At 40.9% G+C, this 12,202-nt stretch overlaps 1 protein-coding gene across 2 annotated transcripts; it reads left to right on the top strand.

Annotated features, from left to right (window-relative positions):
* Nucleotides 1-1,036: 1,036 nt before the first annotated feature.
* Nucleotides 1,037-11,909, top strand: anxa13l (annexin A13, like). 2 transcript variants are annotated; one of them, XM_046360513.1, is made up of 11 exons: nt 1,037-1,190; nt 2,043-2,118; nt 2,856-2,950; nt 3,438-3,608; nt 4,352-4,385; nt 6,247-6,326; nt 6,816-6,884; nt 7,209-7,310; nt 7,681-7,756; nt 9,679-9,791; nt 10,515-11,909. In XM_046360513.1, the coding sequence occupies exons 1-11, from the start codon at nt 1,176-1,178 to the stop codon at nt 10,632-10,634; spliced, it is 951 nt and encodes a 316-aa protein (XP_046216469.1). In that variant the 5' UTR covers nt 1,037-1,175; the 3' UTR covers nt 10,635-11,909. The 2 variants fall into 2 exon arrangements, with proteins under 2 accessions (XP_046216469.1, XP_046216470.1); XM_046360514.1 differs by lacking the exons at nt 1,037-1,190; nt 2,043-2,118 and adding an exon at nt 1,825-1,975.
* The last annotated feature ends 293 nt before the right edge of the window (nt 11,910-12,202 follow it).

The following is a 12,202-nucleotide window of genomic DNA, read 5'->3' as shown; positions in this document are numbered from 1 at the left end:
AATGAAGATTTAATTATCGGGCAACAGCTCTAGTGGGCATTCCTAAAGTCAGCATGCCAATTGCACGCTCCCTCAAAACTTGAGACATCTACGACATTGTGTTGTTTGACAAAACTGCACATTTTTTTAATGGCCTTTTATTTTCCCCAAGCACATGGTGCACCTGTGTAATGATCATGCTGTTTAATCAGCTTGTTGATATCAACTTGATATGCCACACCTGTAAAGTGGATGGATTATCTTGGCAAAGGAGAAATAATAGAGATATAAACAAATGTGTGCACAACATCTGAGATAAATTTTCTCGTGCATATGGAACATTCGTGATTACTTATCTCAGCTCATGAAACATTCCAAATAATGCCATAGTCTGAAGATAGATTATATAGATTATAGTCTGTCTGGAGTAACCTGAAAGCACATTAAGAAATATAATATAAATCCAATTCAGCTGTGATTATTTTTTGGATTTGACAAGTTTAAGGACCATACATTGAAATGGGTTTAGAATATTAATATGAAGAAATGTAATGGATGTCAGAAGGATTCGGGAAGGGAATGAGAATTGGGTCAGATGAAGCCGAAATCCTTGGGAGGAACCTACGAGATTTTAGACAGAAGGAGTCATGCAAAACTTGATCATGCTCGTAACACACAGTGACATGCATTACAGAACACAGAGGGGGCACGTTAGTTTGACCAGGTTTAAGTAGGGAGGCAGTGGTGATTACGGAGAGTGAGGACAGGTGGGGAGGCTGATTAGCAATGTGTTGCAGCTGTGCTAGTTGAGTTAGTAGGGAACAGCGTTCAAGTCTTGTCCTAGCGCCTGAATTTTTGTTCATTCTTAACACCATTAGTTGATTTCAATTCAATATAAAAGTAGTAGCCTATACTTCTTATGTTATACAGTTTAAATAAATGGTTTTAATTCACTAAATCACAGTACACAAACCGAAATGATTCAAATGAAGTAGCTAGATAGGATGATCAGTAAACGCTTTCAGCAGTGTCGTAATTAGCCTACCAAATTGATAAAGGCTGGTGACGTCAGCTATGCTGGCAGGGCTGGTCCTTCGTGTGCAGAAGCGACTTCTTAAAGGGTGACAAGCGAGGAGGACTTTGACTGATCCGACACTGTACATCATCTTCGCTGGATTGAAAACAAGAGCTGCAACATGGGCAACGTCCAAGTGAGTGCTAAGTTTTTGGACAATTTTCTTTTTAAGTGCGTTATCAGCTTTTGTTGACTTTCTATGCCTAGTAGCCTATTTGATGCTATTGTACAGTGTAGCCGGAAAGTAAACGAAAATAAACGCTCATTTTAAATGCGTCTAGGTACCACTCGACTGACTCAATCTACATGTCAAATATATAGTTATTTATATTACGTTACAATGTAAGGACAATTAAGCTAAATGGCCCATCACACTGCTATTTATCAAATGATTTTAAAGCTTTTAAAATGTCCGTTTTTAGAAAATGTATGTAAATGGTTAGCTTTCATATATGATTTGTGTATGCAGGAGCATAATTTATCCATTAAATATCTTGCTGTTTATCATAGCCTGTTATAAACGTAGACTGCAGCAGGACCATTCATATGTCAACCCGACTGTATATCAAATGCGTGTTAGGCGCGTGGCAGTTTGAGTAGGCTGCTTCTCTCTGGAATTTCTCAGAAATGCTACCCACTCAATGATCAATACGGTTGCATTGTCTTTGGGGAGGCTGAGCGAGGAAGAGGGAGGGAGGCTGGCGCCTAAGTAGCTTTGTAGCAATATGCAATTGCCCCATGACTCAGCGCACAGAGACTGCACCCTTTTGCTAGACTAGGGACGGAGGGGAATCGTGTCTACTGTACTCAACCATGAAGGAGAAGTCTTTCTCGCATGATCTATACCGAAAAGACTTTCATTTTTAGGATGAATTATGTGCCATAGACCTATGATTATTTGAGACAGATATGATATCATGGGTGAGCATATTTCTGTATGTTATTTTAGTGTCATTTGGGTGTCCTGATTCTGAATATTTTCCCATAGCCAACTATTACCCCCTATGAGGATTTCGATGTTGTGGCTGATATCAAGGCCATTCGCAAATCCTGCAAAGGTTTGGGTAAGTGTATGGACTCGGTTTGGGTAAGTGTATGGACTCGGTTTGGGTAAGTGTATGGACTCGGTTTGGGTAAGTGTATGGACTCGGTTTGGGTAAGTGTATGGACTCGGTTTGGGTAAGTGTATGGACTCGGTTTGGGTAAGTGTATGGACTCTGTTTGGGTAAGTGTATGGACTCGTATATTCCCGTTCAATCATAATATTCCATTCAAGCATTAATTTAGGCCAAAGGCTACAGGATTCTCAAACCTGAGCCTTGAGGTCTATAGTACGGGTTGTTTTTTCTTGTCTCCCTAAGGAATTGATTAATCCATGTTAGTGATTGGCCAGAGCGACGTCTAGGTCTGGATCAGTTCCTGATTAGAAGGGGCAGAATGTAGACCAGCACTGAGGATTAGTACAGGAACTTGTCGTTAGTGTCTGTAGGTCATGGCATAGGGTCATGGCATAGGGTCATGGCTGTGTTTACTTGCACATCAGGTAGATGCATGACATCATCCATCTGATTAGAAATAAAGTGACCTGATCACTGTATCCACCAATATGAGCCAATTATGCAGTGACGTAACGATCAACGGATTATACAATGATAATATTATTATATATATTATAATGGGACAATATACGTTTTTTATTATATTTATTGACACTCCATCAATGGATAGTTTTGCGTATTCACAGATCCAACTGTTTGTAACCTTATTTGTTTTTAAATGTCTTTCTGATTCCTCTCCACAGGGACGGATGAGGAGGCCATCATTGAGATCCTGGCCAATCGTTCATCAGCACAGCGCTTGGAAATCAAGCACGCGTACTTTGAGAAGTATGACGACGTGAGTCGTTTCTCATCCGTAGACTCGGGAGGTCAACGCATTAAGACCGTCTTTATGTGAAATGCAGAGTCCAACTGTTTGTTTCATTTGAGTTGTTGGGGAGAAATACCTTTTGGATCACAAGATGGATGTCCTGAATGATGAGTTAGCATGGGGAATGAGTGATGGAAATACTAACATGTGTATAAAAAAAAATTGATGTTGATGCCGTTGTACAGAATTTCCCCTCCTAGATTTCTATATTCTGCTTTGCTTGCCTCCTTGAAATAGGATTTTTTTAAATAGGAATCGAGGTCAGAACGTTCTTGTTTAAACGAGAGTGGAATTCCACTGTTCTTTTTATAAATGTGTACTTTATCTAGACAGGAGGATACAGGGATTGAACCCTTAGTCTTTGGTGGGGAGGCAGACATGTGACAGCAGCAGGTGTGTTACCACAAGGAAAGACTTTTGAGAACCATCTGTTCTATGTATTGTCCATACTAAGGAGTTGGAGGAGGTGTTGAAGAAGGAGCTGACTGGTAGTTTTGAGATGGCCATTGTGGCCATGCTAGATCCGCCCCACATCTACTCTGCCAAGGAGCTGAGGAAGGCCATGAAAGGGGCGGGCACCGACGAGGATGTTCTGGTGGAGATCCTGTGCACCAGCACCAATCAGGTATGTTGTTACTGGACCATTAAGCCAATTGGGTGTCCTTTTTTATTTTATTTTACCATTATTTAACCAGGTAGCCTAGTTTGGAACAAGTTCTCATTTGCAACTGCGACCTGGCCAAGATAAAGCATAGCAATTCGACACACACAACACAGAATACACATGGAATAAACAAACATAAAATCAATAATACAGTATACACTGCATGTGAAAATGAGGTAGGATAAGAGGTAAGGCAATAAATAGGCCATGGTGGCAAAGTAATTACAATATAGCAATTAAGCACTGGAATGGTAGGATGTGCAGAAGATGAATTATTCTTGACTAAGGGCTTATCGGGTATGGGTTTATTGGCCCAACTAGCATTGCTTTGGACTGTCAAATCTGCACTCTGCAGGAATGTAATCGCACGATAATGACAAACAATGCTGTTCAGCAGATCCATTTCACCTGTCACAATACTGTTCAACAGATCGTTACCTGTCCAACTTGTTTTTTTGACAAAGGGCAGGGGATGTATGGTAGCCTAGTGGTTAGAGCATTGGACTTGTAACCGGAAGGTTGCAAGTTCAAACCCCCAAGCTGCCCCTGAACAGGCAGTTAACCCACTGTTCCTAGGCTGTCATTGAAAATAAAAAATTAACGGACTTGCCTAGTAAAATGTAAAAAATATTATTATTATTTAGTGAATGAAAACAGAAATGCTAAAGCAGAATGACTCTTATTCACTGAGTCTCTCCCAACAGGAGATCCTGACTTGCCAGGAGGCGTATGCCCAGGGTAAGTATTTTTGCCAGGACTTAGTCCAGAATATGGTCAGTCAACCCACACGCAACCAGTATTCTTGTATTTGTTATGAGTCACTAGGATGAATCACAGTGGAATCGGTCACGTTTTCCCCTCTCGTTCCCTGGTGGAGACTTAGACATGACATCATAAATTCATTTTAGAGTAATGTTGGAGCTTTTGGGAAATCTCCAAACTGTCGATGAAACGTGACACTGTTTACCCCCTTAAAAGAATATGCTGGCCCAATGTCTGTCAAGGGAATTATTGATACATTCCATGCTGTTGTGATATTGAATTCATTCTTCTCGAATTGCTGTCCTTTCATAGTATTGCGTTTTGACATCCCATTATTTGGTTTTGTGAACTTTTGTCTTCATTTGTTGCTACTTTGTTTTCCGAACACATCTGAAATGGTGTTTGTCTTTTTTACTTCTACATTGTGGAGTAATAGTGAAGATGTAAACTATGGAATCATGTAGTAACCAAAAAAGTGTTAAACAAATTCTAATATATTTTAGATTCTTCAAAGTAGCCACCCTTTGCCTTAATGACAGTTTTGCACATTGGCATTCTCTCAACGAGCTTCACCTGGAATGATTTTCCAACAGTCTTGAAGGAGTTCCCACATATGCTGAGCACTTGTTGGCTGCATTTCCTTCACTCTGCTGTCCTCTCATCCCCAACCATCTCAATTGGGTTGATGTCTGACTGCGGATGGCAGGTCATCTGATGCAGCACTCATCACTCTCCTTGGTCAAATTGCCCTTACACAGCCTGGAGGTGTGTTGGTTCATTGTGCTTTTTACAAATGATAGTCCCACTAAGCACACACCAGATGGGCTGGCATATTGCTGTGGTTGCCATGCTGGTTAAGTGTGCCTTGAATTCTAAATAAATCAGACCGTGTCACCAACAAAGCACAATCACACCACCTCCATGCTTCAAGGTGGGAACCACACATGCGGAGATCATCCTTTCACCTACTCTGCGTCTCTCAAAGACACGGTGGGAAAATCTCAAATTTGGACTAATCAGACCAAAGGACAGCTTTCTACTGGTCTAATGTCAATTGCGTGTGTTTCTTGGCCCAAGCAATTATCTTCTTATTGGTGTCCTTTAGTAGTGGTTTCTTTGCAGCAATTTGACCATGAAGGCCTGATTCACAGTCTCCTCTGAACAGTTGATGTCTGTTACTTCAACTATGAAGCATTTTATTGGCCTGCAATTTCTGAGGCTGGCAACTCTAATGAACTTATCCTCTGCAGCAGTGGTAAGTCTTCCTGTCCTGTGGCCCTCATGAGAGCCAGTTTTTTAGCGGATTATGGTTTTTGCGACTGCACTTGAATAAAGTTTTTAAAATGCAGTATTGGCTGACCTTCATGTCTTAAAGTAATGATGGACTGTCGTTTCTATTTGCTTATTTTAGCTGTTCTTGACATAATATGGACTTAGCCCTATTTCTTAAGACCATCTTCTGCATGCTATCCCTACTTTGTCACCACACGGATTGGCTCAAATGCATTAAGAAGGAAAGAAATTCCACTAACTTTTAAACAAGGCATACCTGTTAATTGAAAAGCATTCCAGGTGACTACCTCATGAAGCTGGTTGAGAGAATGCAAAGTGTGCCAAGCTAAGGCAAAGGTTGGCTACTTTGAAGAATCTCAAATAAAAAATGAACACTTTGTTGATTACTACATGATTCCTTATGTGTTATTTCATAGTTTTGACATCTTCACTATTCTACAATGTAAATATGTATAAACACCCTTGAATGAGTAGTCCAAACTTTTGACTGGTACTGTACATCTGGAATGACCTCTACAGCGAGACCCATTTGTTTACCCTCCAGTGAACGAACGTGACCTTGTGGCTGACATTGAGGATGACACCAGTGGAGATGTCAAGAACCTCCTGATATCTCTTCTGCAGGTAGACAGGGTGATATTCTATGCTTAAAGTAAATGTGTCAAATATACGCATTTTGCACCAATTGATCACGTGACAAGGCGACACGACATCAACTGGAGGTGTTCCCCATTGGGAGGCCAGTCTGTGGGCCTTGTGCCCACTCTTTCCCCACCCGCTTCCCACTTCCCCTGCACTAAAAGATGCATGACTCATATCCCCTCAATCCAATCACAATGACCATGTAAATTCATTTTGTTAAGAATGACTGCTAGGTATGAAAGTTAAAAGAATTTAAATGGGGAAACAGGAAACAGTATTTTGGTTTGGGAAAACCTTCCCTGTGACTCAACAAAGCGGCATTACATCATACCTTCGCTTGATAGGTTGATTCCTCCCAGACCTGCTCTTTCACTCTTATTCGGTCTGTCGCATCCTTTCTTTATCCCCCTCACTCTCCCTTCGCATCTCTTTACCCCCACACCCTCTTCTCTCTACCTCCTACCTTGATAGGCTAACCGAGATGAAGGCTTCGAGGTGGACGAGGGACTGGCCGAGCAGGATGCGACCGCTATGTTTGAGGTGAGCTCTCACTATGTACGGTACCAGGCTCTTGTTTTATGTCTATCAAACCCTCATGATGCTCTAGGAATCAGTATGAAGGTAAAGGTAAGATTTCAACAAATAGCGCTTGTGGAACGTGAGTAACTAACTACTTTCGTGTAAATCTGCTGTTGACATCAATGTGTAATTTATGCAAAAATCCAAGTTGTGTATGGATCTCTAGCCAGAATTCCTTTTTTTTCTTCTAAGAACTGACTTAGACTGTGTATCCCTGTGTTTTCTGCTGGTGTGTGTATTCTGGTCTTGATGAAGTGTCTTCTGGTCTTTGTTTGTGGATGTCAGGCAGGAGAGGGTCGTTTTGGAACGGACGAGTCCACCTTCAGTTACATTTTGACACACAGGAACTACCTGCAGCTTCAGGCCACCTTCAAGATCTATGAGCAGGTATGTACAGTACGTACACCTGCCACTGGGTGGGTCATTAACTCTGTCAACGATCTGAATTTACAATAATAGTCAACAGTAAGAAAATAACCGTTATTACTAGGTTGGTCCAGTGGCGTAAGCCGCTGCCTCCATCCCACATACTGCTGCAGATCTGTCCTATCCAATAAACAGATGCCTGAGGAGTGGGACTACCCCACTTTCTAAAAATAAGAAGGAAATAAAACCATTTGCCATTTAAATGGAAGCACTTCTAAGTACTTGGGGAAATTGCCTGGCAGTAGTCGGTTATGTTTTGTACTCTGTATGAACATGGACAAATGGATCACCATCTTGATTCTGTGTTCACTGTCCTGTTTGTTCTCTTAAGCTCTCTGGGACTGAGATCCTGGATGCCATTGACAACGAAGCCACTGGGACCTTAAAGGAGTGTTACATCACACTGGGTATGTCATTTCTAAAGGCAGTGTTTTACATGGTTGCTAACTACCTGTGAGTTAGATACACTGAACAAAAATATAAACACATCAGTCTATTTGTCACGTAGGCTGAATACAACAGGTGGAGACCTTACAGTGAAATGTTTACTTGCAGGCCAATAGTGCAAAAAAGGTATTAGGTGAACAATAGGTAAGTAAAGAAATAAAAACAGTAAAAAGACAGGCTATATAAAGTAGCGAGGCTACATACAGACACCGGTTAGTCAGGCTGAAGTAGTATGTACATGTAGATATGGTTAAAGTGACTATGCATATATGACAAACAGAGTAGCAGTAGCGTAAAAGAGGGGTCGGTGGCTGGTGGGTGGGGGGACACAATGCAGATAGCCCGGTTAGCCAATGTGCAGGAGCACTGGTTGGTCGGCCCAATTGAGGTAGTATGTACATGAATGTTTAGTTAGTGACTATGCATATATGATAAACAGAGTAGCAGCAGTGTAAAAGTGGGGGTGGGGGGGTTGCACACAATGCAAATAGTCCGGGTAGCCATTTGATTACCTGTTCAGGAGTCTTATGGCTTGGGGGTAAAAACTGCTGAGAAGCCTTGTAAAGGGTTGGTTTTGTGCGCTGAAATAAAAGATCCCAGAAATGTTCCCTAACACACAAATATTTCTCAATTTGTTTATATGGGGCAAGTCAGTTAAGAACAAATTCTTATTTTCAATGACTGCCTAGGAACAGTGGGTTAACTTAACTGCCTGTTCAGGGGCAGAATGACAGATTAGTACCTTGTCAGCTCGGGGTAGCCTAGTGGTTAGCGCGTTGGACTAGTAACCGGAAGGTTGCAAGTTCAAATCCCCGAGCTGACAAGGTATGAATCTGTTGTTCTGCCCCTGAACAGGCAGTTAACCCACTGTTCCTAGGCTGTCATTGAAAATAAGAATTTGTTCTTAACTGACTTGCCTAGTTAAATAAAGGTAAAATAAAAAAAATATCCCTTTTAGTGAGCATTTCTCCTTTGCCAAGATAATCCATCCCTCGAACATCGTTTTAGGGAATTTGGCAGTATGTGCAACCGGCCTCACAACTGCAGACCATGTGTAGGGGTGGCAGGTAGCCTAGTGGTTTAAGAGCGTTGGGTCAGTAATGAAAAGGTTGTTGGTTTCAGTCTCTGACCTGACTAGGTGAAAAATCTGTCGACGTGCCCTTGAACAAGGTACTTAACCCTAATTGTTCATGTAAGTCGCTCTGGATAAGAGCGTCTGCTAAAACGTCCTAAATGTGTAACCACTCCAGCCCAGGACCTCCACATCCGGCTTCACCTGAGACCAGCCACCTGGACAGCTGATGAAACTGAGTAGTATATCTGTCGATAATAAAGCCCTTTTGTGGGGAAAACTCACTCTGATTGGCTGGGCCTTGCTCCCCTGTGGGTGGGCTTATACCCACACACTGTGCCTCTTCCAGTCATGTGAAATCTATAGATTAGAACTAACTCGGTGAAATTGTTTCATGTTATGTTTTTATATTTTTGTTCAATATAGCTGACTGAGGGTGAAACCATTCACTGCCTTTAGTTGTAAATTATCAAGGTTCTGAAGGAGTATTCATGACTTTCTACATTTACATTACATTTAAGTCATTTAGCAGACGCTCTTATCCAGAGCGACTTACAAATTAGTGCATTCACCTTATGACATCCATTTCTCATGAGACGATAGCATAGTGGGTAGACTCCAAAATTAGGAAACTTTCATTCATCAAATGTAAACAGAACCGTGGCATTTCCTGTTTGTTTTTTTGACTGAGTTGCCATGACATTGAACCCAATGCTGGAGTCAGACTTAAGTGCCCCTCCACCTCAGTGCTCTGTGAGGCACACAGGGAAGTATTCATCTGTGTCTGCATGCACATCTCTTTCTTTACAGTGCGTTGTGCCAAAAACCCTCAGCTCTATTTTGCCCGTCGCCTGAACGCCGCAATGAAAGGGGCGGGCACTGACGAAGACACACTCATCCGCATCATCGTTGGTCGCTCAGAGGTATGACATCAAGGCATGAGACACAGAATATTACTCTTTAAGGGGTAAAGTACCACTGTTTCTAAAGCTTTTGTCCTGTTAGACAATGCCCCCCCACTCGTTTTCCTAACAGTATTGTATAATTTATTGCACAACGGGAGTGAGTCTGTGAACCATGTGTTTTATCAAATCATTTGAAATGTATTTAACTTTATTGGCTCTCCATGGGTTGCACCTTTCTTCACAATATTGTTTTCAATGTTTTAGGACTGATGCCCAACTGAAAAAGATGTCTAAAGTGCATTACTGTGGCTTGGAAACACGATGACATTTTCAAAGGGGGAAATCTTTATCATTGTGATGTCGCCAGATTGGCTTTAGATGCAGTATAACGTTAGCTAGCTAAGATTGAGGGGACGGCACTGAATTTTAGCTAGCTAACGTTAGCAATAGTTTTTATTTTACAAACTTTGCCAGCTAATGGCCAGCTCTCTCTAGTAAATTTGAGGAAATTTCATTTATTTATTGAGCAATATCATTGAATTTGCAGGCCGCTGTCGTGTAATTTTGATAAGTCTTTCGTTGAGAATGACTGGGCACCAGTATGGGTTGTGTTCATAACAATGTCCAGACAGCGGTGCAATCCACGACTACTACTACTTGCCCTCCTAAATAAGAACATATCAATGTCATACGAGGATAATTATAGAACCAGAAGATCATGTAAATGTTTGTTTCCAACAGTTTGACCTGGAGACCATTAAGGAGATGTACCTGGAGAAGTATGATGTTCCTCTGAAAGAAGCTCTGAGCTCTGAGTGTGGAGGAGACTTCAAACGTCTCCTACTGGAGATCTTGCACTAAGACCCCTGTTTGTTTTTTTCCGTTCCTCTTATTCTTTATCCTTCTTTGACAGTTACACTCCTAAAACACCTGTCTTCTTATACTTCTACCTCTCTCATCCTCTTCTCTCATCCTCTTCCTTATCTCCGGCTCTGACTGCAGCATGAACCAAAAACCAACCACTCCATCATGTTACTAACACAGACAAAAGATGTCATTAACTTCCACATTGAGTTATGAACAGAAGACTGCCAAGTAACCTAGGCTGTACTGGATAATGACGTAAAAGTCATAGACCTGAATTATAAATACTATTCTTAAAACCGAATAACATTATATTGATATACTATGTTGATTATCATACATTCCACGGTTGGTTACATTACTATATGTAAGAGCCTATTTGTCATTTTTTTCCCTCTTGTCAAAGCTGTGGGAAGTAAAGGTGCTGAAGGTGCTGCAACACCCCTTGGGGGGGAAAAAAACAAGTCAATTTGCTCTTTAAAAAAAATCAAAATTAGTGAACTTGTCCTTTACTGCTCCTGTATCAGTTGAGGAAAAATACTACTCAGCATCCCCCTGTTCTTATTCCTTTCTTGTTTGTGGCTGATAGTTGATGTTGGCTGTATCATTAGTTCATACCACGTTTACTGTCTACCACATAGATGCCTTGACGAAGCCTTAAGAGATGCTTTCCGGTACATACAGGATCATGCCATGGCTCCATTTGAATCCATCATTAGGATTTTTAACCTGTAGGAAAGAAGTTGACTGGTGTTTATAGATCACCTTTTTAGATCAAAGCCTCTTTTGAAATATTTACACTGACAATTATTTTTCTTTCTAATAAAACTCAATGGAAAACAGCAGAAGTAACCAATGGAATTAGTTGATATAAATAAGTGGGTGTTAATGCTTTTAGAGAGCAATGGGAGCTCTAAAAAATAATATATTAATGAGGGAATGCACCATAGCATTGATTGTAGTATTTCATCATTTAAAGGAAATGTGCAAATTAATCGTAAGGCTTCAAGTACAATCATGAGCATGTAGTATTAAAGGCAACTACTGTATGGTGATATTACATGGCCTCCTAAAATGGTATACCAAAAATACCTCTAACTATCTTGTAGTGAGTGGGCTTCTGTTGTGTCAGCTATACAGGTGTCAGAACGGTATTGATGGCAACCAGGTCAATGTCAACGACTTGCATTTTGGATGAATGTTATCCTGAACATAGCCAAAGATTTGTGGTTACTGTAAAATATAAATAAAGCATAGCTATATTAAACCAAACAATGCATTTTGCTGTGTTCTTTTTTTTTTTTCTCAACCTCTGATAAAAGTGAAATTGCATTTAATGAGATGGATATGTGTTCAGTACTACTGGTTTTATTTTTGGGGGTCACATAATGGACTAATCATTCACTTAACTGTAAAACTTGTTTCCTGCGGGCCTTGCCAAAAGTTGTGTGAATGAGGAGTGTTAATATGCAGACCAGTTATTGCCTTGGTATCTATGCCCAATTTTTAACCTCTAGATGGCACTACAGATCTACTGTTACCCAATAACTAAACTGCAGGTCCAA

This window comes from Oncorhynchus gorbuscha, linkage group LG08 (assembly GCF_021184085.1).
Source record: "Oncorhynchus gorbuscha isolate QuinsamMale2020 ecotype Even-year linkage group LG08, OgorEven_v1.0, whole genome shotgun sequence".
Taxonomy (NCBI): domain Eukaryota; kingdom Metazoa; phylum Chordata; class Actinopteri; order Salmoniformes; family Salmonidae; genus Oncorhynchus; species Oncorhynchus gorbuscha.
The sequence above is the reverse complement of the archived record's forward strand: the minus strand, read 5'-3'. Positions and strand labels throughout refer to the sequence as shown.

What these genes read in the sequence shown, in the direction of transcription:
- anxa13l (XM_046360513.1), top strand. An exon ending in CCAGGAGGCGTATGCCCAGG is followed by an intron (nt 4,386 to 6,246) that starts GTAAGTATTTTT and finishes TTTACCCTCCAG; the next exon opens with TGAACGAACGTGACCTTGTG. An exon ending in GGAGTGTTACATCACACTGG is followed by an intron (nt 7,757 to 9,678) that starts GTATGTCATTTC and finishes CTTTCTTTACAG; the next exon opens with TGCGTTGTGCCAAAAACCCT.